Genomic DNA, 19,223 nt, shown 5'->3' on the forward strand with positions numbered 1-19,223 from the left:
TACCCCGCATTGCCTTTTGGGTAATGTAGTTAGTGTAGCCGAAGACCTAACTAACAGGATTGCTAAAACTCAAATCATGGCGAATTTTCCCTACTTTTTTAAGCTTCTTTAAAAAAAAAGTTGCTGTACAGACACACGAGCCAACGGGACGCTTGGGAAAAAGTAACTATTAGCTTATTTTCATCTAACATAAAAATGAACTCAAGGTAATCTGACTTCAGAAAGATAGCATTTTAAAACATTATTGTTTGATGTACAACTCATGTCTCATCTGTGGAATAGCGGATTTCTCCGAACACATAGAAGTTGCATCATTCATTGTCCTTAGGTTTTTTCTCAAACCTTCCACTCTTCTCGGTTAAAAACATAGCATTCTTACAACGACGAGTGATTGTTACAGATTTATGCAAAGCTTGAATCGTAAAGCCTAAAATATTAAATTTACTTTATCAGTACTAAAGGAACACTAATCATAGGTGTGTTTAACCTAAACAGCGCTACTCAACTTGGTCGTTAAGAATTAGAAATAAAACATGTCTGTTTTTATGGTGTAGTTTCTGGATAGGAACTTCTAAAAACGTGATTGTTTCTTTGTTCTGCCAGGACTCAGGATCAGGCCAGGTAGGGGGGGGTGGGGGGGGGGGTGGGGGGGGACCTGGACATCCACACCCCAATGAGGATGCACTGAGCTGGGACACCTCTGCAGAAGTGCACCACTCCATGCAGACATGGTAAGAAACCCATACGCTCGCTGCACTCATCCTGCTGCAAATCCCAGAGGTTCTATTCTTCACAATCATTATATGTATTTATTGGTCATTTTTGTGTCAGCAGTTTGCAATTATCTCTCAAGAGTCATGACTGTAGAGACTGTGAGCCAGAGCTCATTGTGTGCGTACTGCTGCAGTGCTGCAGCCTAATTGTTAAGGTGATTAAGGATGAGTGTTGAATTGAATCCTGACATAAATTTTTTATGGGCTAAAGCTGTCCATAGGGGGTTCTCAGTGTGAGAGCAACCCACAGATGGAGTGAGGAAGATTTGACGGTGGGAAAAAAAATGGATGTGAAAAAGATGGATGGATTGAGTGGAGTCCACCAATCTGCTTTCTTTCTATTCTAGTTGTTATATTGTTACAACCTCTTTTCCCAGGAAATGCACCATATGATAGACTAAATGTGTAGATTAAGCATTAAAGGTCAGAGGTGGAGACGAGAATTTATGACATTGACTTTAGTTACTGTTAGATCTCATGTTCAGCAATTTGACACGTCTTAATCTTTGAGATTTGGAAGATGTTAATTCAGTTTTGATTTGATTTTTAACTTGTAATCCCTAGTTTCTCTAAACATGTATAAATTTAGAGCATAATATTATAATGTCCTGCACTGCTTCTTTCCACACAACACAACTATTTTAAATTTGAGACTTGACTTGATGGAGGAGTAGAGAAGGACTCCTCCAACAAGTCATCCTCTTTGTGACCATCTTTGGAGGACACTTGAAAGGTCTCACTGTAATTTTGTAGTGCAACAATTCTACATGCTGCAGATCTAAACGCTTGGTAAAATGCCTGGATTATTCTCTGCATAATAATAATAATGTGTAAGAAACCCACAATTAAATTCCCCCTTGCACTTAAAAAATACAAAAGAAATTATATGCATTTGTCTGAAAAAGTAAACAAAGATTTACTAAAGAATTTCAGAAATCCAATTTTTGACTTGCTTAAAGAGATTAACAAATAATCATGACAAAATTAATTAACCATTATGGCATTACTGTATGAAAGTCTGGCAGCTCCTTAAATTTAATTTTTAAGTTTCTGCTTTTAAGTTTAAAATGTTAACTTAATGTCAAATCAATCACACACAAAAAAGGAAAGCTTGTATAAATGCATGCCCAACATGTTTTTATTTCAGTTGTTTCGTGTAAATTAATGTTACATTCAAATTTAGATGATTACATCTTCTCAAATAAATTGTAAATACTAAAAATCATCGTTTACTTTTGTTCTGACTCTGTTCAAGATGTTTGAGAACTTCTACAAATGTTTTTAGGAATCTATTATTCTATGACTAATGGCTAAAAGGCTAAAGGTGAAAAGTGTTATAGATTTAGGAAGCTTTAACAAATAACTGACTAACTGGCAAATAGTTTTACTTTGGATAGTAAATGACATTCTGCATTTCTTTTTTGGGATGGGAATCAGCATTGTGTAATCTTCTGCTTTGACCATGTTTAAAGGAAATTTTTTGCCACATTAACTTTACATTTAGATAAAATCATAGAGAAAATAGAAAATTAGTATTTTTTAGCAGCTTTTCAAGCGGATGAACAGTAGGTACCACCAATTAACACAACACACAACCAGTAATCTGACTACTAGTAATCTGATTGAATCCACCTGTCTGCTCCTCCTATTTCAGCCTTCTCCATCTTTTTCCATTTTGGATTGGTTGCATTGATTTTTTTGTTTGTTTTTCCAACTGATTATGTCCCTGTACTCTGATTCGCCGGTGGGCACATTTCTCTCTGCACTTTAATTGGCCATTTAATTAGATCACAGTTTTAGTCCAATTAGACTCAGAAAGGTGCAAAAGCAAAAAAAAAAAAAAATGAGAGGGAGGAATAAGGAAAAAGTCCTCAAGCTTTTCTGTCAGCCTCCCTTCCCCCTTCCCTCTACTCTTCTCTTCTCTTGTCTACTCTCTATTCCCGCTTTTTCTTCATTTCTGTTTTTCTCTTCCCCTGCTTTCCTCCTTAGGGTGGCTCATTAGTGGGATAATCCGATGACACAAAACGCATAGCTCCTCCAACTCTAAAAGTGGAGCGATAGCTGCTCACAGCTGCAGAAGTTAGATGACGACGATGATGATGAGTTTATTCTTGAAATCAATTTTTCCTTCTCTTCTTTGAAGCCACAAAAGACCACGAGTGAAACAAGTGGACAGTATTCCAATAAAGGCAGCACGGGTCACTGTAGGGCTGTGTTTCACCGCCTATGATTTCGGTTCATGGTTCACCAATCGATTGAACTTCTGAATTGATTTGATGTCAATTCTTAAAAAAATCCTATCAAAATCACTTTTGATTAGTTACAAAGATTGGTTTTGACATAATTATTGTGTATCTTTGTCCTCTCATATGACTCAATGTACATCTTGATATATGGTCCACAAATCAATACATAAAAGATTCGACTAATTTTGTTGCAATATGATTATTTTTACCTAAATGGACAAAATCTAGATATTTGTTATTTATTTAGCATTTAGAACTATAAATGAAAATGCTTCTTTCTTTCAGTCACTTTTTATTTTAAACATTAAAAATAAAATGTATTTGACATAACAGCGTCAAACCTGTCATTTTGGCTCTTCTGGACTGTTTTGGTCTTTGTGAATAAAAAAATCTCATTTAAAAACATTCAGAAATTGTTTTCAGTGCTGTGAAACTGAAGGTCATAGTGTTGTTTAGTGCACGCATCCCTCAGTATGGTTCACCTTCAGCCGATAGTAAATGGCCTGACTTGGTAGAAGCGACCTTGTGATTGGACGGACATCAAAAGGAAGACAGTAGAGAGAACAACAGGAAGAAAAACTAACAATGTTTGCCAGAAAGTGTTTATCTACTTCCTGATCAATTTGATACCTTTTTACCAACATAACTTAGTTTGTATTTGTGTTTTTTAACCGATCCTGCTGTCGATCAATTTTTTAATACATATCTGTATCTGTTACATCCCTAATAATTGGAAATATAAACTGATCAAATGTGAAACTTTTAGATTTAAAAGGATTATTTGTTACATAAAAAAGTTTTTTTGCCTGAAAAAAATATAAGAATAAATCAGTTTTGATTAATCAATCTAGCTTTTTATTAGTAAAGATTGATTATATATGGGTGAATGGTTTTTTAAACTCATAGATCATGAAGACCCATATGGTAATGGAAAAACAATAAAGGCTGGTCATGCTGGAGCCTCCTATTGACCCAGAGTTCTCTTCTGTCTTACCTGAGAGCTATTCTAAACCAACTTCAGCTCCCTATAGCCTCACCCTCTTCCTCCTGTTGTTGTAATAGTCTTTGCACAGAGCTTAGAGCTACGCGTTGAACAATACTTTGCCTCAGTGGGCTGCAACTCAAGAGGCAACGCACACAAACGGACCCAGATGTATAATGATAAACCTGAGCTTATAGGTGGAAGTTCTCAGAGGACACGAGCCAGCCTCTGCATCCCCGGAGAAGGCCCACACACCACAGATTCCCTCCCCAAGTCCTGCCCACATGCTCGATGTCCCCTCTTTCTGCAAACACATATCCATATGGATGGTTGATGTGAAAGACAGGCAGCAGACAGGGCTGTTTAAGCCACAAGCATCTCTACCTGACCCCTGTGGCTGTCAGATTGACAGCTGTGGTCCCGCCTAATTGCATTACTCTCCCAGGTGATTGGCTTACACCCTGGGGGCTCATTTGTCAGGATGCATTGTGGTAACGATGTAAATTAGTAGATCTATGTGTCACTCAGCCTTCTTCCCTCCTACTGATTGGCCCCGCTGTGCCCCAGGGCTCAGCCCCCCAATAAGGGAGCTAGCTCATTGGCCTTTGGGGAACCTGCAAGTCCCCCCAGAAAATAGAGCTTTGCAGATTGGGCATCCCTCAGGACTGATATTATCCTTCACTTTACCTCTTTACTTGTCAGTCAAAACCCCGGGAATGTCCCCCGCAGCTTTTATCTTCTTTTATGAGAGCCAGAGAACGATGGGTTACTGGTGCTGGCACCAGTAATAGTCCCATATAGGCAAACATTATAATCACACTCCCCTGGAATTGAGTGAACTATTAAAATAGGTGATTGTGTGCACTTGGGTGTGTTTACCCAGCATGCCATACTGCTGTACTTGGCAAACAACCGCACCAGCACACACGGATCTTTTCCGATTTTTTTCGTTTGTTTTCATAGCATCCTTTCATGGTTACACTGCAGGCGTGCCGTGCGTATGTGTGTGTGTGTTTGTGTGTTGCTCTCCTGTCGTGTTGCTGAAAGCTTTTCGCGGGGTTGTCTCGAATTCTTTGTTGGAATTGCTTCGGCTACACGAGGCAAAAATATGAATAAAAACAGAAATAATGTCAGCATCAGCATGAATCAATACTCATACAGATGCACAATCACTTGGTCTAGACCTCAGTCTGTGATCAATAGTTTACTGTGAGTTATTGTCTTCATATTAACAACTGGTGAGTTCCCTAAGGAACACATATGAATGGCTAAATGAGACTACTTCAAACCTCTCTACGGGAACTTGTGTTGTTTTTAAACCCTCCTTTGTTCGGGTTCAGATGCCGCATTGTAAGAGCCTTTTTAGCCAAATTTGGATGCACTGTGGGTGCTCCCAAAACATTCAGGTCCTCATGAAACTGTAACGGGCTGCTCACGGCGCTATGAATGTCCCACACATATATCCAAATCGACCCAAGCGTCTTGCTCTTGTGTTTGGACCAGTATGTCACTTTTTTCCCCCCTGCATTTAAGATTATTCATAATCAATTAATTTGTTAGTGTTGTAGCAACCAGAAACTTTCAGGTTCTAAAAGTAGAAAAACACCAAACTTTTCTCTCTTTTTGCTCACAGTTGTTTTTTTTTCATGCAGCAACTTTTTCACATCATAGACCTCCTATAACTCTTTCTGAAGTGCACCTATGGGATAGCTCTGCATGTGTTTGTTATTAGTGCCAAGTATGTGTGCCTGCATGCCGATATGTACTACTGGCTGAGTAATCGTTGTTAATTAGAGATGTTTAAAGGAGCTTGTGGTTCATTTTGGTGAGGTGCCTGTAAAAACTCTCACGGAAGTTCAGTTCCCATGACATGGCGCATGTGCCAAACACTCCCAGGGACGCAATCACAAACACCTTTAAGACGCGGCAGCTATCATCTCACTGATGTTTCATTCCAGGTAAGGTAGCAACTAAGTGAGTTGTGTCTTTTCCACTGCGTGAGAAAAGCAAATAGGCAAGAGGAGACAAAAGGGTTCCCCCAACCCTGCGGACCTCCCAATTTACTGAACAAGATTTTAGCAATTATCAGGACTGGAAATAAGGCGACCCACCTGCATGTATTTTACCCAGCGTTTCTACTTACTGATGTTTTAAAAAAGCATTTCGGTGTGCAAATTAAAAAAAAAAACTTCTGAGTACTTGTGCTTAGTGCCATCAGTGCTGAGTGTTTGTGTTTTGGGGCAGTAATTGATTTCTGTGTAGCGACACGCACACACACACAATAAACAGCAAGGTATGCTAAAATATTAATTAGACATGAATAAGACATGAAGTGAGCCCCCGACCACATCCCTACATGCTAACACATGCCCCCTCATCCACCCCCCCCCCCCCCCCCCCCTTTATCCAGCTGCTTCCTGTCTGCAGATTACCCAGCTTTCCCTGAGCTTTGGTTAAGTGGGGCCAGGAAGAGATTTAACCCCCCCCCCACACACACACACACACACCCCAGCAGGAGAAGAAGCAGCATATGCACACACACATTCCCTCCTGTCAATATACTTTATTGTGTGTTTTGTTGTGCAATCGGCTGCGATAAATAAAACTGATAACTTTTCTTAGTTTTTACAGAAAGGCTGTAAATAATCCACTTGGAGGGAATTTATTTTTTGTGTTGAGAAAAATGAAATGATAATATGAAAGATAGGCTGCTCAGTGACAAATCTGATCTGGAGATAATCTCCATATCCTATTGAATTTAGATTGTCTTTACGAACAGTTTCCCTTTTAATGAAGAGCCGCATTTTTACATACTCGTCTCTTGTTTTGTGCTGCGCTGCTGGACGCGCTTTCGGCCGACTGGACGAATGGAAAACTGTCTGATCTCATTACGTGAAGGATTTGATTAATAAGTGTACGTTGCTTTAGGTTTAGATGTGACCTTCCATTTGTTCTTGTTGCAGGCCTCGGCTGCATCCAGCCCAGGATCGGCCTCTTTGGGCTTCCAGGTTCACGCGGCGGCTGTCAACGGAGATCGAAGCGCCCTCATCAAACTCATCGCAGGTCAGTCCATCAACAGGCACTGCTGAAATGTTGCCACATCTTTAATAAGACTTTTTTACACATAAAATATTAGATGAGTAATAGATATTGAAGTGAAGATGGCGATGTTTTATTCTAGTTTTAGCCTTATATTTACCTTTATGTTCAAAAAGGGTTTTCTTATGGATCTTTTCTTAAGTGGCTTAAAATTTAGCTGATATTTACCAAAAAATCAATACTGTCTTTATTAGTTGTTCTTCCCTTGTTTGCTTAAATCGGGACAGGGGAGTCCTCACTGAGGGACCACGAGGACCAGTTTGGCCGCACTCCTTTGATGTACTGCGTTCTGGCTGACCGCCTGGACTGTGCAGAAATTCTGCTGAAAGCCGGCGCCTCGGTCAACAAGACAGACCATAGCCAAAGATCTGCTCTGCACCTGGCTGCACAGAAGGTATAGAGGTGCAAAAACCGGACTTAAAGAAATTAACAGGTCACACTTCTTCCCTAAATAACGACATTTACAACGTTCGTTTATAGGAAACTCTAAATGAGAACCTTTTTATATCATTGAAGTCTATGGTCTTGGAGATCGTAACAGTCCATAAGCTGTGGGAAGCCAGTGCCCCCTTGTGGACATTGTTATAGCCTCTGGGTTTATAGGAGGCGAAAGCAGTTAACTTATCACCACAATTTACTCTTTGAGTTTTCTTCTGAAAGGAGACATACAGATATTAAAGATGACGATTGGCAATTGATGGTAAAAAAGTGCATGGAGGAGGGAAGTTTTGATGAAAGCAATGAAACATGGTCCCAGTGATGGTTGTTAACACCTCAGCTGTTTATTGGGGGCCTTTTTGCTGAGTGTAAACATACAGGATCATCATATCAGTGAGCAAAAATGAAAGGTGACATATTATTGGATCTGTTTCATAGCTGTGGAGTGTGTTTGCGGACACGCGTGTGTGTGTGTGTACGTGCGTGTCTTTCTTTGCACATGTGTGTTGGGGGATGCTGGTGATGGGGAGCCCTGTCTCTTTGACATCTGATCAATAAATGGCTGAGACAGCGAGAGAGGCCAGGGATTACTGATCTAATTGGACTGAGAATAGAGAGGACGGGAACACACACAAACACACACATTCCATCTCACAGACAAGATGCGTGCTCACACGCCAGATAGATATGTCAGACTGCAGCTTTGCAGTCCCTCAGAACAGCAAATATACAAAACGTTCCGGCACGCATACACAACCGTCCTCCACGGTGAGCACGCCTCGCTGAGCTCTTTTGTACAACTGATCACCTGGGGGGCTTGCCTGAGCGTTTAAGAGTATAGAAGTGAGGATGATGATGATGTGGTGGGGGTGAAAGGAGGGATGACAGGGAGAAGTGCATACACTGTTTACAGTTTAACAGCTCAGCACTGGAGCACTGAGGAGAAAGGCAGGGTTGGGGGGAGGCGAAGAGCGATGATGGATGACCTGTGGATTGAAGCAGACGACAGAAAAAGCCCAGGAAGTCTGTGCACGTGTGTGACATTGCTGCGAGTTCGTGACTAATAATGCATAGGCGAATCCGCGGTTTTTCCTCATCATCACCGCTGGCCCTGCTGGTGTGTCGCAGGGGAACGTGCGCTTCCTAAAGCTGCTGCTGTCCAGGCGCGCCAACTGGCTGCAGAAAGACTTGGAGGGAATGACGCCGCTCCACCTGGCCACCCGACACCCCTCTCCCAAAGCCCTGGCCCTGCTGCTCAAACACATCGGCCCCGGAGAGGTCGACACACAAGACAAGAACAAGGTACTTTAGTGCACACCCCGACGCACAAAAGTTGCTTGTCTACACCGCTGTCTGTAATTTGTGGTCGGTCAAAAAGCAGCCAGTCTGGGCATCCAACCAATAACCTGCACAGAGATAACCGACTCAAGATAATTTGCTTGAAGCAATAGGAACTTTTGGTCACACACATATAAACTTAGAGAGGCATACGCACACAACAGTAAACAATATAACAATCTGCGGCTTTGTCCTGCGCTCTACTGATAAGACCACAAACACAGTCTCCTCTGTCTGCTTGAGCTGATGTGTATCTGACATCAGTAGTTAGTTTTGTAATAATCCAATATGCATCATCGTGTCAGATGACAGTGGTTTCAGCAAATCTCAGAATAGCTCGGCAGCCGTCATGGACCCGGTATCTGGGCTAGAATCTCTGCCTGCCGTCGGATCATCAATATGAGCTTTGTGCTGCACGTTCGTTCCTAGTTCCTTGCAATGTCATAGTGGAGTAATTTTTTTTTAAGTACAAGTGGAAACCTCAGTCTCTCTGTTACAATGCCCCCTTTTTCAACTCGCTTCATTCATCTTTGTCTCTGGCTTTTTTTTTAATTTTTATCTTTCTTCTGCAGCAAACTGCTCTTCATTGGTCAGCGTTTTATAACCGTCCTGAGCACGTCCGCCTTCTGATCAAGCACGATTCCAACATAGGCATCCCAGACAGTGAGGGGAAGATTCCTCTGCACTGGGCTGCGCACAGTCAGGAGGCCAGTGCCACACAAACTGTGCGCTGTATCCTGGTATATATTTAAAAAAAGAAAAACCTCCAAGCTTCAATTATCATTATTTGCCAGTGTTGTCAGTCTGCATACCCTTGTGTGTTTTGTGTGTGAAGGAAGCGGCACCCACTGAGTCCCTGTTGAACTGGCAGGACTATGAGGGTCGGACGCCCTTGCATTTTGCCGTCGCTGACGGTAATCAGGCGGTGGTGGAGGTGCTGACATCCTACGAGGGCTGTAACGTGACAGCTTATGATAACCTCTTCAGAACGCCACTGCACTGGGCGGCTCTCTTGGGTGAGTGAATAAACCCCTGACTCCTGCAGCCTTCAAGGCCTAAGCTGTGTCAAAATAGTGCTCACTTACCTAAAAGCGAAATTCCCCAGTCTGTTCTCTGCCTTATATTTGCTGGTAACCAGAGGTCATCCATTGATTTTATTTTTGATCCAATCTACCAGCAAGGCATTGTGAGTCAGTGCACTTAGGCGGATGCTCCAGATTTTGAACTCCGCATCACCGTCTGCTTCTGTGAATGTGGTTTCTCCAGGCCATGCTAAAATCGTCCATCTGCTGCTGGAGAGGAACAAATCTGGCACCATTCCCTCAGACAGCCAAGGAGCCACGCCGCTGCATTACGGCGCACAGAGCAACAATGCTGTGAGTTACACACACGAAGGAACGAGTCTACTTTGTACAACTTGATTACAAATACATTAAACGTAATGGTTGGATAAAGAGGACAGAGATCGTGACATGATTTTACTTGCTTGATCGTTTGGGATAATCACAATGAACAACTTAAAATTTCAGTGTAGCTTAGCAGAAATAAAAAAAGTCAATTATTTAAAAATATTATTTTCTGTTTATCACTTGTAATTAGAGCATAATATTTTTACGTTTTGTATTTACAATGAAGACAGTAAATGGGGGTGTCTCATAGTCTATATTGGAACCCCATCAGTATAATACAATTTTGTGTGTGTGTGTGTGTGTGTGTGTGTGTGTGTGTGTGTGTGTGTGTGTGTGTGTGTGTGTGTGTGTGTGTGTGTGTGTGTGTGTGTGTGTGTGTGTGTGCGGGTGTGTGTGTGCGGGTGTGTGTGTGTTTGCGAACGAGAAGGAGACAGTCGGTGTGTTTCTGTCCCACCCGTCTGTGAAAGATGAACCCGATCTTGAGGGCCGGACAGCCTTCATGTGGGCCTCTGGAAAGGGCAGTGATGACGTCATCTGCACCATGCTGGAACACAACCCTCACATCGACATTAACATGGCCGACAAGTATGGCGGCACGGGTAAGAACTTTAGAAACGAGGGGCAAGCGGACAGGGAAGCCCCTCCAAACCCTCCCCTTTTAATCCGTCTCCAGAGAACCACATTTTAGGTGGTCACTAAGCGCGCACACTGTTACCCTCTGAGATGTCACTATGGGGGATTCCCTCCCCAGGTGCGATTGAGGAGAGATCCAGTTAGCAGATTTATCGGCAGCTTGCTGGTCAGGCCCAATCCCGCGATGAAAGCGCTCTGATGTGTGCTTCCCATGACTTCCTGGCACACTGTGACCTAGAAGGCTGTTTACACACATCATCTCCATGGAAGTGCCCCTCTCCGATCAACCAGGCGCTTGTTGTTTACACATGAATAACATGCAGTAAATGAGTCAGACTAATGAGATGGTGTGAGGGGCTGGTTAACTGGGCTGGTGCCCACATCACTTCTCTGCATTTGAGTCTAGTTTGAGCTCGTCTGGGGACTGGAAGAGTATGAAAAAAAAAGGGGGGGTGAGTGCTCCTCATTAAATTTTCTCTCTGTTTAGCCCCTCCATTGACCTTAACCACAGTCCTCAGAAAAGCCGCCTCAGGGGGAGGATGAAGGCAGAGCGAAGGAAGAGAATGCAGGGAAGCCATTGTCCTGAGGGGGATTTTAATCCAGTTAGCTTCAGTAACCTGAGATTGTCATCTGTCGTGTGTTTGACCAGCGCTGCACGCAGCTGCTTTGTCGGGCCATGTGAGCACAGTGCAGCTGCTGCTGGAGAAGGGAGCGATGGTGGACGCTCTGGATGTCATGAAGCACACACCGCTGTTCCGCGCCTGCGAGATGGGACACAGAGATGTCATACTCACCCTCATCAAAGGTAGCTGTGAGCAGTAACACTATGTCGGCTGAGTGCATCCAGGTTTTGATCTGTTCAAGTCTGGCTTTAGGTTCTGCGCGGGTGGACCTGGTAGATGTGGATGGTCACACTGCTCTGCACTGGGCAGCCCTTGGAGGGAATGCTGAGGTCTGCCAGATGCTGATGGAAAATGGGATCAGTCCAAATGTGCAGGTACACAATTTCCTGTTTGATAGCGACATTAGTGTATACAGAGCTTCACAGTGGTGTAGTGGTTAGCACTTTTGCCTCACAGAGAGATGGCCTTGGTTTAAATCTCAACGGGAACATTTCTGTGAGTAGTTTGCATGTTTTCTACGTGTATTTGTGGGTTTTCTCCGGGCACTCTGGCGGCCTTCCACAGTCCAAAAACAGGCTTCATAGGTTAATTAGTGACTCTAAATTGTCCTAAGAGGTGTTCATGTGAGAGTGTGTGAGTTTTTAGCTCTGCAATGGACAGGCATCGGTAGCTGGGTTGGCTCCAGCAACCCTGTGACCCTGAAAGGAATTTAGAGGGTTCTGAAGATGAATGGATGGATGGCTCTCTGTTAAAAAAGTTGTCATTTTTTAATCCTAAAATTCTTATTAGGTTAATTAGGAATTCTAAAACTTGGATTGAACCGTTTCTTTCTCCAGGATCACGCCGGCCGAACTCCACTGCAGTGTGCTGCATACGGGGGCTACATCACATGCATGGCGGTTCTCATTGAAAACCATGCCGATCCAAATATACAGGACAAGGAGGTTAACATGCGCTCTTGTTTGCTAGAATGCTAATAAATGACTGCTCGTGTTATATTTGGTTGCAAATATTTGACTAAAAATGAACAGTGATCTTTTTTGTGAGAGTTCAGGGGCGGACCGCTCTCCACTGGTCGTGCAACAATGGTTACCTGGATGCTGTGAAGCTGCTCCTCAGTTACAACGCCTTTCCCAATCATATGGAACACACGGAGGAAAGGTGGGACCACAGTGGAGGCAGCACATTTGGGAAAACGGCTGTGTGATGTAATGAGGTTTGTATGGAGCAGGTACACCCCGTTGGACTACGCTCTGCTCGGGGGGCACAGCGAGGTGACTCAGTTCATGCTGGAAAATGGCGCCCTGTCCATAGCAGCTATTCAGGACATCGCCGCTGCCTCCATCCAGGCCGTCTATAAAGGCTACATGGTCCGCAAGGCCTTCAGGGAAAGGAAGCAGCTCCTCATGAGGCATGAACAACTGCGCAAGGATGCAGCCAAGTGAGAAATGAGCTCGCAGCTGGACACAGTTCATGGATAATCATTTTCTCTGAACCTTCCCCACTCTGCCATCTCCCTTCTACAACACAGAGTTGTTATTGTGAATTGTAAATGAACAGAAATAGAATACTTCACTGCTTTAATGATACTTTATGCCACTATATTGTTAGGACAAAAGCAGAATTTTATTTTGTTTATTAGTCCTTGACTCCATGCTCACATCCATGTAAAGAAACATCCTTTCCTCTACACATCTATCTTTCTGTCTGTCCTCTTTACACCCATCCATCTTTCATCCGTCTCTTCCCTCTGCTTTGTTTCTCATTCGTCATTTGCCTACCAGTCTCACCTTTATGTTCTTTCAGAAGGCTTAGGAATAGTAAATTTACTTTATTGGGGACACTCGATTCTCTTGGCATATGTTTTAGAGTTTTCACCTATCCATTTTCACATTTTATTGTGCAAAGTACTGCTGTACTGCAGCAAATATGTCTTTTAATGGTAATCATAAGTAGTAATTTTCTAAAACATGTTAAATTCCTGTTTACAACAATAGTTTACCCACCACTATAGTCAGCAGAGGTTTATGCAACTACACTGTATGTTAGAAAATACAAGAGAGCTCAGTGCCTCAAAGATTTTTAAATATCTGAGGCATTAAACATTAACCTGTGAAGTTTCTGTTTTTTTTTACTTATTAAAAGGTGATCTGTCTCATTTTTAGAGGAATTTAAGTTTTCCTAAAATTATTGCCCGACTTAAATGGCCAATTTGTTGTTGTGTTAGACGTGTCTTTAGTGACCAAAACCCAGGTGCCATACAAGTTCTTGAACACGCTTAAGGGAATTCGGTGTTGAAGCACTGAAGCTGATGATTATAATCATTTTAACATTATAGTTTAGATTTTTTTACGGATCTTTTGATGGTTAAACTCTCTTTAATTAGCCTTTTCCAGCAGTTATTTTACCCTTTTTAATTTTTTAAGGATTTAATTGATAAAACTTGTTTTCTGATCATTTGTTTTCTGTGGTCAGGAAACGGGAGGAAGGACAGCGGATAAGAGGAGCTGTGAAGCAGGTTCCATTGAGCTCATCAGCTTCAACAGGGAAAGCACAACAGGAAAAGCTCTCTTTAGTGAATGTCCTTCAAGATTTAACACTTAATGGTTTGTCAGAAGAAACAAAAAAGCGGTCTAAAGCTCAACACTCAAAGAACAAAGAGGAAACACACAAAGGTATAAGTTGAGTTAATTTGAAAGTCCTTAAGGAGAAATGTGACTAATAATAGTGTGCAATAATTAAAAAAAGATCTTGCTTATTCGGAAACAGACTGTGCCGTTTTGTATTTATGATTTTTTTTTTTTAAATAGACCGTGTATAAAAAGAATTTTAATCTCCATCCCAACAGCCCACAAGAGCAAGTTCTCTAGAAGAAGTAAGGTTGCCGACCGCCATGAAGTTCCTGATGCTCTAAGCAGCAGTTCCCACATAAGCAGTGACACTGATGAATCCCAGACCACCAGGCTGAAGGTGCTCCTCTCTCCTGCACGCTGCAGAGAGACTGCCGCTCTGAAGCCCACACCTCCTGCTGTGCACAAAGTAAAAGAGAGACCCTCCTCGAACGCATCCACCCGGTCCACACCTGTCTCCACTTTGGCCCAAAGAGAGGCTAGGAAAGGTGAAAGCATGACCTTGAAAAAGAGAGACGTTCACACGAGCGTGCAGATCGTCGCAGGCAACGCCGATGCCAGCCTTTCTACTCGAAGGCACAGAAAATCCAGGGAGCAGGTTTCAGGCAGGAGCACCAAGACCAAAGACCGAGCCCATGCGAACACGTCAAGAGACGGTGCGAAAAAACCCTCCAGTGAAAATGAGTTTGACCTACATGCAGTTGTAACAGCACAGATACAAAGAGACTGTGATAAAGATCAGCACAGAAGAAGAAACCAGGCTGCACGCCTTATCCAGCAGGCATGGCGAAGGTGAGCTTTGAATTCCATCTGAAATATTTTAAAATCTCTTCTACATGGGAAATGGGCCATTCCAGGCGCTCGCTGCATGCACCCTCTCCCACATGCCTGCAGTCTCTCCTGCAACACCCTTCCTCTCCGTTCTGGATGCTATCAACACTGGAGCAGTGTGGGGGAGAGCGTGGGAGAGGGCCAAGACAGAAAAGCTATAATCTAGAACTTTCATAGGAACTTAACAAGAGGCTAAAAGTTCAGCTGTGCTGCTCTAATAGCTACCAGCAGCTCCTCCTGACTTTTATTCTCTAAACATTCTGTGATTCTCTCAGAGGCTGCCAGTCCACAGCAGGAGGCCCTCCGTGTCTGTGCAATAATTATATTGCGTACATGATGCCTATTAAAACCTTAAATAAACAGTTTACTTTGTTTACGCTTGGTGAGCAGAAGTTTAAAGACTTGCCAGCCTTTAAGTCTTTGAACGCTGTCTTGAGTTTTTTTTGGGTGGATTTTTATTGAGCCGAGCGCGCATGCATGCATGGATGCGTGTCTGCAGGTGCTGCGCACGCAAAGGAAGAGAGGCAAAGCCCCATGAAGAGGTGGAGCCGGGGGAGCCAAACTGCAGCCGAAACGGAAGGAAAATGGAAAACAGAGCACTGTGTGGAAAGCTGGCACAGAGTAAAAAATCAGTATTACAAAATATCTATGGTAAGACAACTTTTACACTCCTTAGATCTGTGTATCCTTTTTTTGTTTTGTTTTGAGATCCTGGAAAACGTGAAAGTTTAAGGATAGGTATACAGAATGAATCTTGTTTTACAACTTGGAACGGGGTGATTGTTTGTCAAAGGACAACCCAAAGCTTCTTAAAGAAATGTTGGTAGGTTGGAAGCATTGCAGTTTAAGGGCAGAATGTACAAATCGTTTGGTGTTTACAACAGATGAACCCAGGAGTAAATATTAGTGCTGCAGTAACTTTCCTCAGCTTTCTCTGGTGTTATTGATGTTAGCAATGGGGTTTTCATTGCAGAAATTTTTTAAAAAGATGAAAATGTTTGCACAAAAAAAGAAAGGAGATTCTTCATGATGCAAGTAATCACTGGGTTACATGAGGAAACCTTGCTATAAGCTTTCTAAGGTCATAAATCAGTAGTATCAACACCAATCGGAAGATAGTGTTCAATTTGCAAAAACTGGATTATAGTCATGCATCATAAATCTGAATTTGAAGCAAGCATAGTCAGTTAATAAAAGCTGAGACTCGAGTTGGATTTTGGGCAACTACGTGTCTTTTGGGGACACAAATACCTGTATGAGTGTCTCAGTTGATTCTTAAATTCACTTAAGCTGACCCACGTTGAAAGCTTCTCTGGTTTTTCCTCCAAAGACAGCTCTGACCTTCGTAACACATCACCAGGTGATGATGAGAGGACAGGCAGAAACCTTGCTGCACCAAAGCATACAAGTGCACGTGCCCCGTTCCTGATGGACAGACTGAAACGCTGCGACTCCACCGTCTGACATGCTTCTCCCCTCCCTCTTCTCACCTCACTCTCTCTCCCCCTTTCGCTGGCTCTGACAGTCGTGGCACTGTGAAAAGTTCAGAGCTGTCAGGGGGAATGTCAGACAACGGTGCAGGGCTATCTGCCGAACACACAAACCCCCAAACGCCGTCTCGCACACGCACAAGTCTTATGTCTCACTTCATCATGGCGCATTATCAATTACTTGTTAAATATAACTTAGAAGAAACAGGTTTTGTATGGTTATCAATCTGTCTTTTCAAGGCTCCACCTTTAAGAAGATTACAAAATAAAACTTGAATGAATCTAGTTGAGAAAGTAAGAGCTGGGACTTCACCAGAGGAGGTATTGTTTTCATCCCCAAGTACTTTAGACAATAATGGGGCCCAAAAAATTACAGAAAAATCAAAATTAAGGCCCCAGCGAGATTTGAACTCGCGACCCCTGGTTTACAAGACCAGTGCTCTAACCACTGAGCTATAGGGCCTTTGACAAACATTACTAAGGCACAGTACGGTTTTATCCACAACACACCCATAACAGACTGGGTGTGTACTGGGATGGTAAACCTGTTACACAGGAGTCACATCGTTAAGGACTTAAACTCCGGACTCAAAAAAAATGTGTAAAATCTTACTTCCAGCTGTCTAAGAAACATTTTCTCCTTTTTCCACAGGGAAAAAAGGGCAGCCTGGGAGCTGTCAGTCTCACCAGCTTTTGGGTATCCCCCTGCGCACCCAAAGCCAATGTGAGTATCCTTACCATCACTTCTATTAGTGCTTTATTCTTATAGTTAACCTTTTTTTATTTATTTATTTTTTTACAGTGAGTGGTTTAAACTGTGTGCACCTGACTGATGCAGTTAACCAAGCTAAGCACTACTCCTACCACCTGAGACCACAAAGTGCAGGCCAAGGGACAAGAGGCCAGGAGAAACGCTGAATACAAACAGAAAAACACACTAAGACACACACACACCGTGTTCTTTGATGTTTTCTCAGCTGGTTGGCACTCTTACCTCTATAGAATTAGTCCTCACAATGTTCGCTCAATGCGCCAAGCTTTCTAAAATTAAGCCATGTGACATCAGAGCCATGACCTCACAGGGTGGGGTTAAGTCTACAGAAATGGCGTGTGTAAAAGATAACCTTTCATCCATTGTGGAGGGAACGTATACACACTCCATCACCCACGTTCTCCATCGCTCTCGCACACACTGAGATAACCTTTCTTCCCGTTGTGCAGACTGAGGCAGTCCATCAACAGCCGGTCATACAGATAGCCCACCTGCAGCTGCCAACACACACATTTATACACACACACACACACATTCTACAAGAGCTGGGTCTTTAAGTGCTGTTTTTCCTGAAGGGAAAGATTTCTAAACTGTATCTTTTTAAAAATTATTCTTGAGCATAATGTATTTTGAAGAACAATATATTAAAAGATTTAAACATAATGAAAATGCACTTCAGTTTTACTTTATTTTTGTCTTTTTTAATTCAAAGAATGTCCAAAAAAAGCTCAGCCAAGGTTGAATAACACAAGAAAATCTCACAATTATCTGACCTAGAAAGGTGAAGGAAAGAGGCAGCTTACAGTGAACTGAAGTCCGTTTATCACGATAACAGAAACATTTTGATGCATGTACCCGTTGCTAGTAAAGCTCAGTGTTTTATCGTTCTTACTGAAACATGTCTGGAGGAAAATCTGAACGGGGTTTAGTACATGTCTCGAAGGCCCAGACTTCCACGGTGCGCAGAAGAGCTGTGGGACACGGTGACGCTGTAGCAGTACAGCAGATCCGTCAACCACTGCTCTCTGGTTCCACCCCGAGAATATCTCTGAAACACACGGAGAGTTCAACCAGCTTACAAACCTTAACATGGTGGGAATGTCAATCTAAGGTTCAAATTTTGCGTGGTGTGCATTTACCGTGAGGAGCAGCATAATCTCCTGCAGCAGAGTAGCATTAGCCAGCAGCTGGTTATGGAGTGGCGTGTGCTGCAGCAGCATGGAGAGGATCTGCCCGAGCTGCGGAAGCTTCTTCTCGGTCACGTCTGTGGCGCGCATGGACTGCAGAACCATTCGCAGCAGGCGAGGGACTCTGCTCAGTGCTGTAATGCAACAACTCCAAATCGCCTCCCTGCAATGTTTTCAACCCCATTGTTAGAAGATCATCACAGAACGATTAGCCAACTTTAATAATTGAAAACAAACCGTTTGTGGTTGGTTTCGGTTGGTGCCTCCTGCTGCAGAGCGACAAGCAGCGCCAGCAGACTGAGGCAACAATGAGACAAGAAGCGCAATACAGGCTCAAGTGGCAGGATGGACAGATCCAGTAATCTGGATACAGCTCTCAGCAGCCCAGCTGCCATACTGTCAGGAATCACCTCAAACTTGCTCTAACGCACACAAAGAAATGCATTATTGTGATAGAAGAAAATAAAAAACAGAAAGAAATTTATATCTTAAGTGTTCAGCATTTATATTTAATATTGTGACTTCAGCTGCCATGTGTGTAGATCTGAATTCTTACCAGGTATTTGCAAATGCCATTTTGCAGGATGTCAAAGCACTGAGACTTGGAGCCCATCGTTTCCAGACAGTGGCAGACTTCCTATAAACCACAGAAGTCGTCAAAAAATTGCTAACAGAAAAAGTTGAGCTAAAAAAAGTTTAGAGCTTTAAACAGATTAGTTCGTTCAGATGTTATCACTCTGTTGAAAAAAAATGAATGGCGTTTCCAACAGAG

At 42.8% G+C, this 19,223-nt stretch overlaps 2 protein-coding genes and 1 non-coding gene across 8 annotated transcripts in view; 1 reads left to right on the forward strand and 2 right to left on the reverse strand.

Annotated features, from left to right (window-relative positions):
* The first annotated feature begins 28 nt into the window (after positions 1-28).
* invs (inversin) lies at positions 29-17,933 on the forward strand. Of its 3 annotated transcripts, none has more exons than XR_002874905.2 (19): positions 29-162; positions 604-731; positions 6,965-7,064; positions 7,328-7,494; positions 8,667-8,840; positions 9,449-9,616; positions 9,712-9,892; positions 10,143-10,252; positions 10,713-10,884; positions 11,568-11,723; positions 11,794-11,915; positions 12,378-12,485; positions 12,596-12,702; positions 12,773-12,982; positions 14,017-14,216; positions 14,390-14,963; positions 15,502-15,653; positions 16,333-17,216; positions 17,295-17,933. XR_002874905.2 is itself a non-coding variant. In XM_023964051.2 (19 exons), exons 2-19 carry the CDS (start codon positions 729-731, stop codon positions 17,408-17,410), a joined length of 2,892 nt encoding a protein of 963 aa, XP_023819819.1. In that variant the 5' UTR covers positions 29-162; positions 604-728; the 3' UTR covers positions 17,411-17,933. The 3 variants fall into 3 exon arrangements, 2 of the variants coding, with proteins under 2 accessions (XP_023819819.1, XP_078788746.1); XM_023964051.2 differs by having other exon boundaries at positions 17,145-17,216; XM_078932620.1 differs by having other exon boundaries at positions 41-206; positions 17,145-17,216.
* trnat-ugu (transfer RNA threonine (anticodon UGU)) lies at positions 16,883-16,955 on the reverse strand. Its single transcript has one exon. It is a non-coding gene; the product is annotated as a tRNA-Thr (tRNA).
* Positions 17,934-19,223, reverse strand: part of tex10 (testis expressed 10) — a 9,724-nt gene continuing 8,434 nt past the window's right edge. For all 4 annotated transcript variants that reach the window (XM_078932621.1, XM_011485232.4, XM_020710175.3 and 1 more), the window contains exons 13-16: positions 19,008-19,088; positions 18,689-18,873; positions 18,404-18,614; positions 17,934-18,312 (exon numbers count right to left, since the gene is read on the reverse strand). In XM_078932621.1, the coding sequence (XP_078788747.1) occupies positions 18,190-18,312; positions 18,404-18,614; positions 18,689-18,873; positions 19,008-19,088 (600 nt within the window). In that variant the 3' untranslated portion in view covers positions 17,934-18,189. The remainder of the gene's footprint in view (positions 18,313-18,403; positions 18,615-18,688; positions 18,874-19,007; positions 19,089-19,223) is intronic.

The sequence above is a fragment of the Oryzias latipes genome, chromosome 16, assembly GCF_053564925.1.
Source record: "Oryzias latipes strain Hd-rR chromosome 16, Olatipes_Hd-rR_3.1".
In the NCBI taxonomy this organism is placed as follows: domain Eukaryota; kingdom Metazoa; phylum Chordata; class Actinopteri; order Beloniformes; family Adrianichthyidae; genus Oryzias; species Oryzias latipes.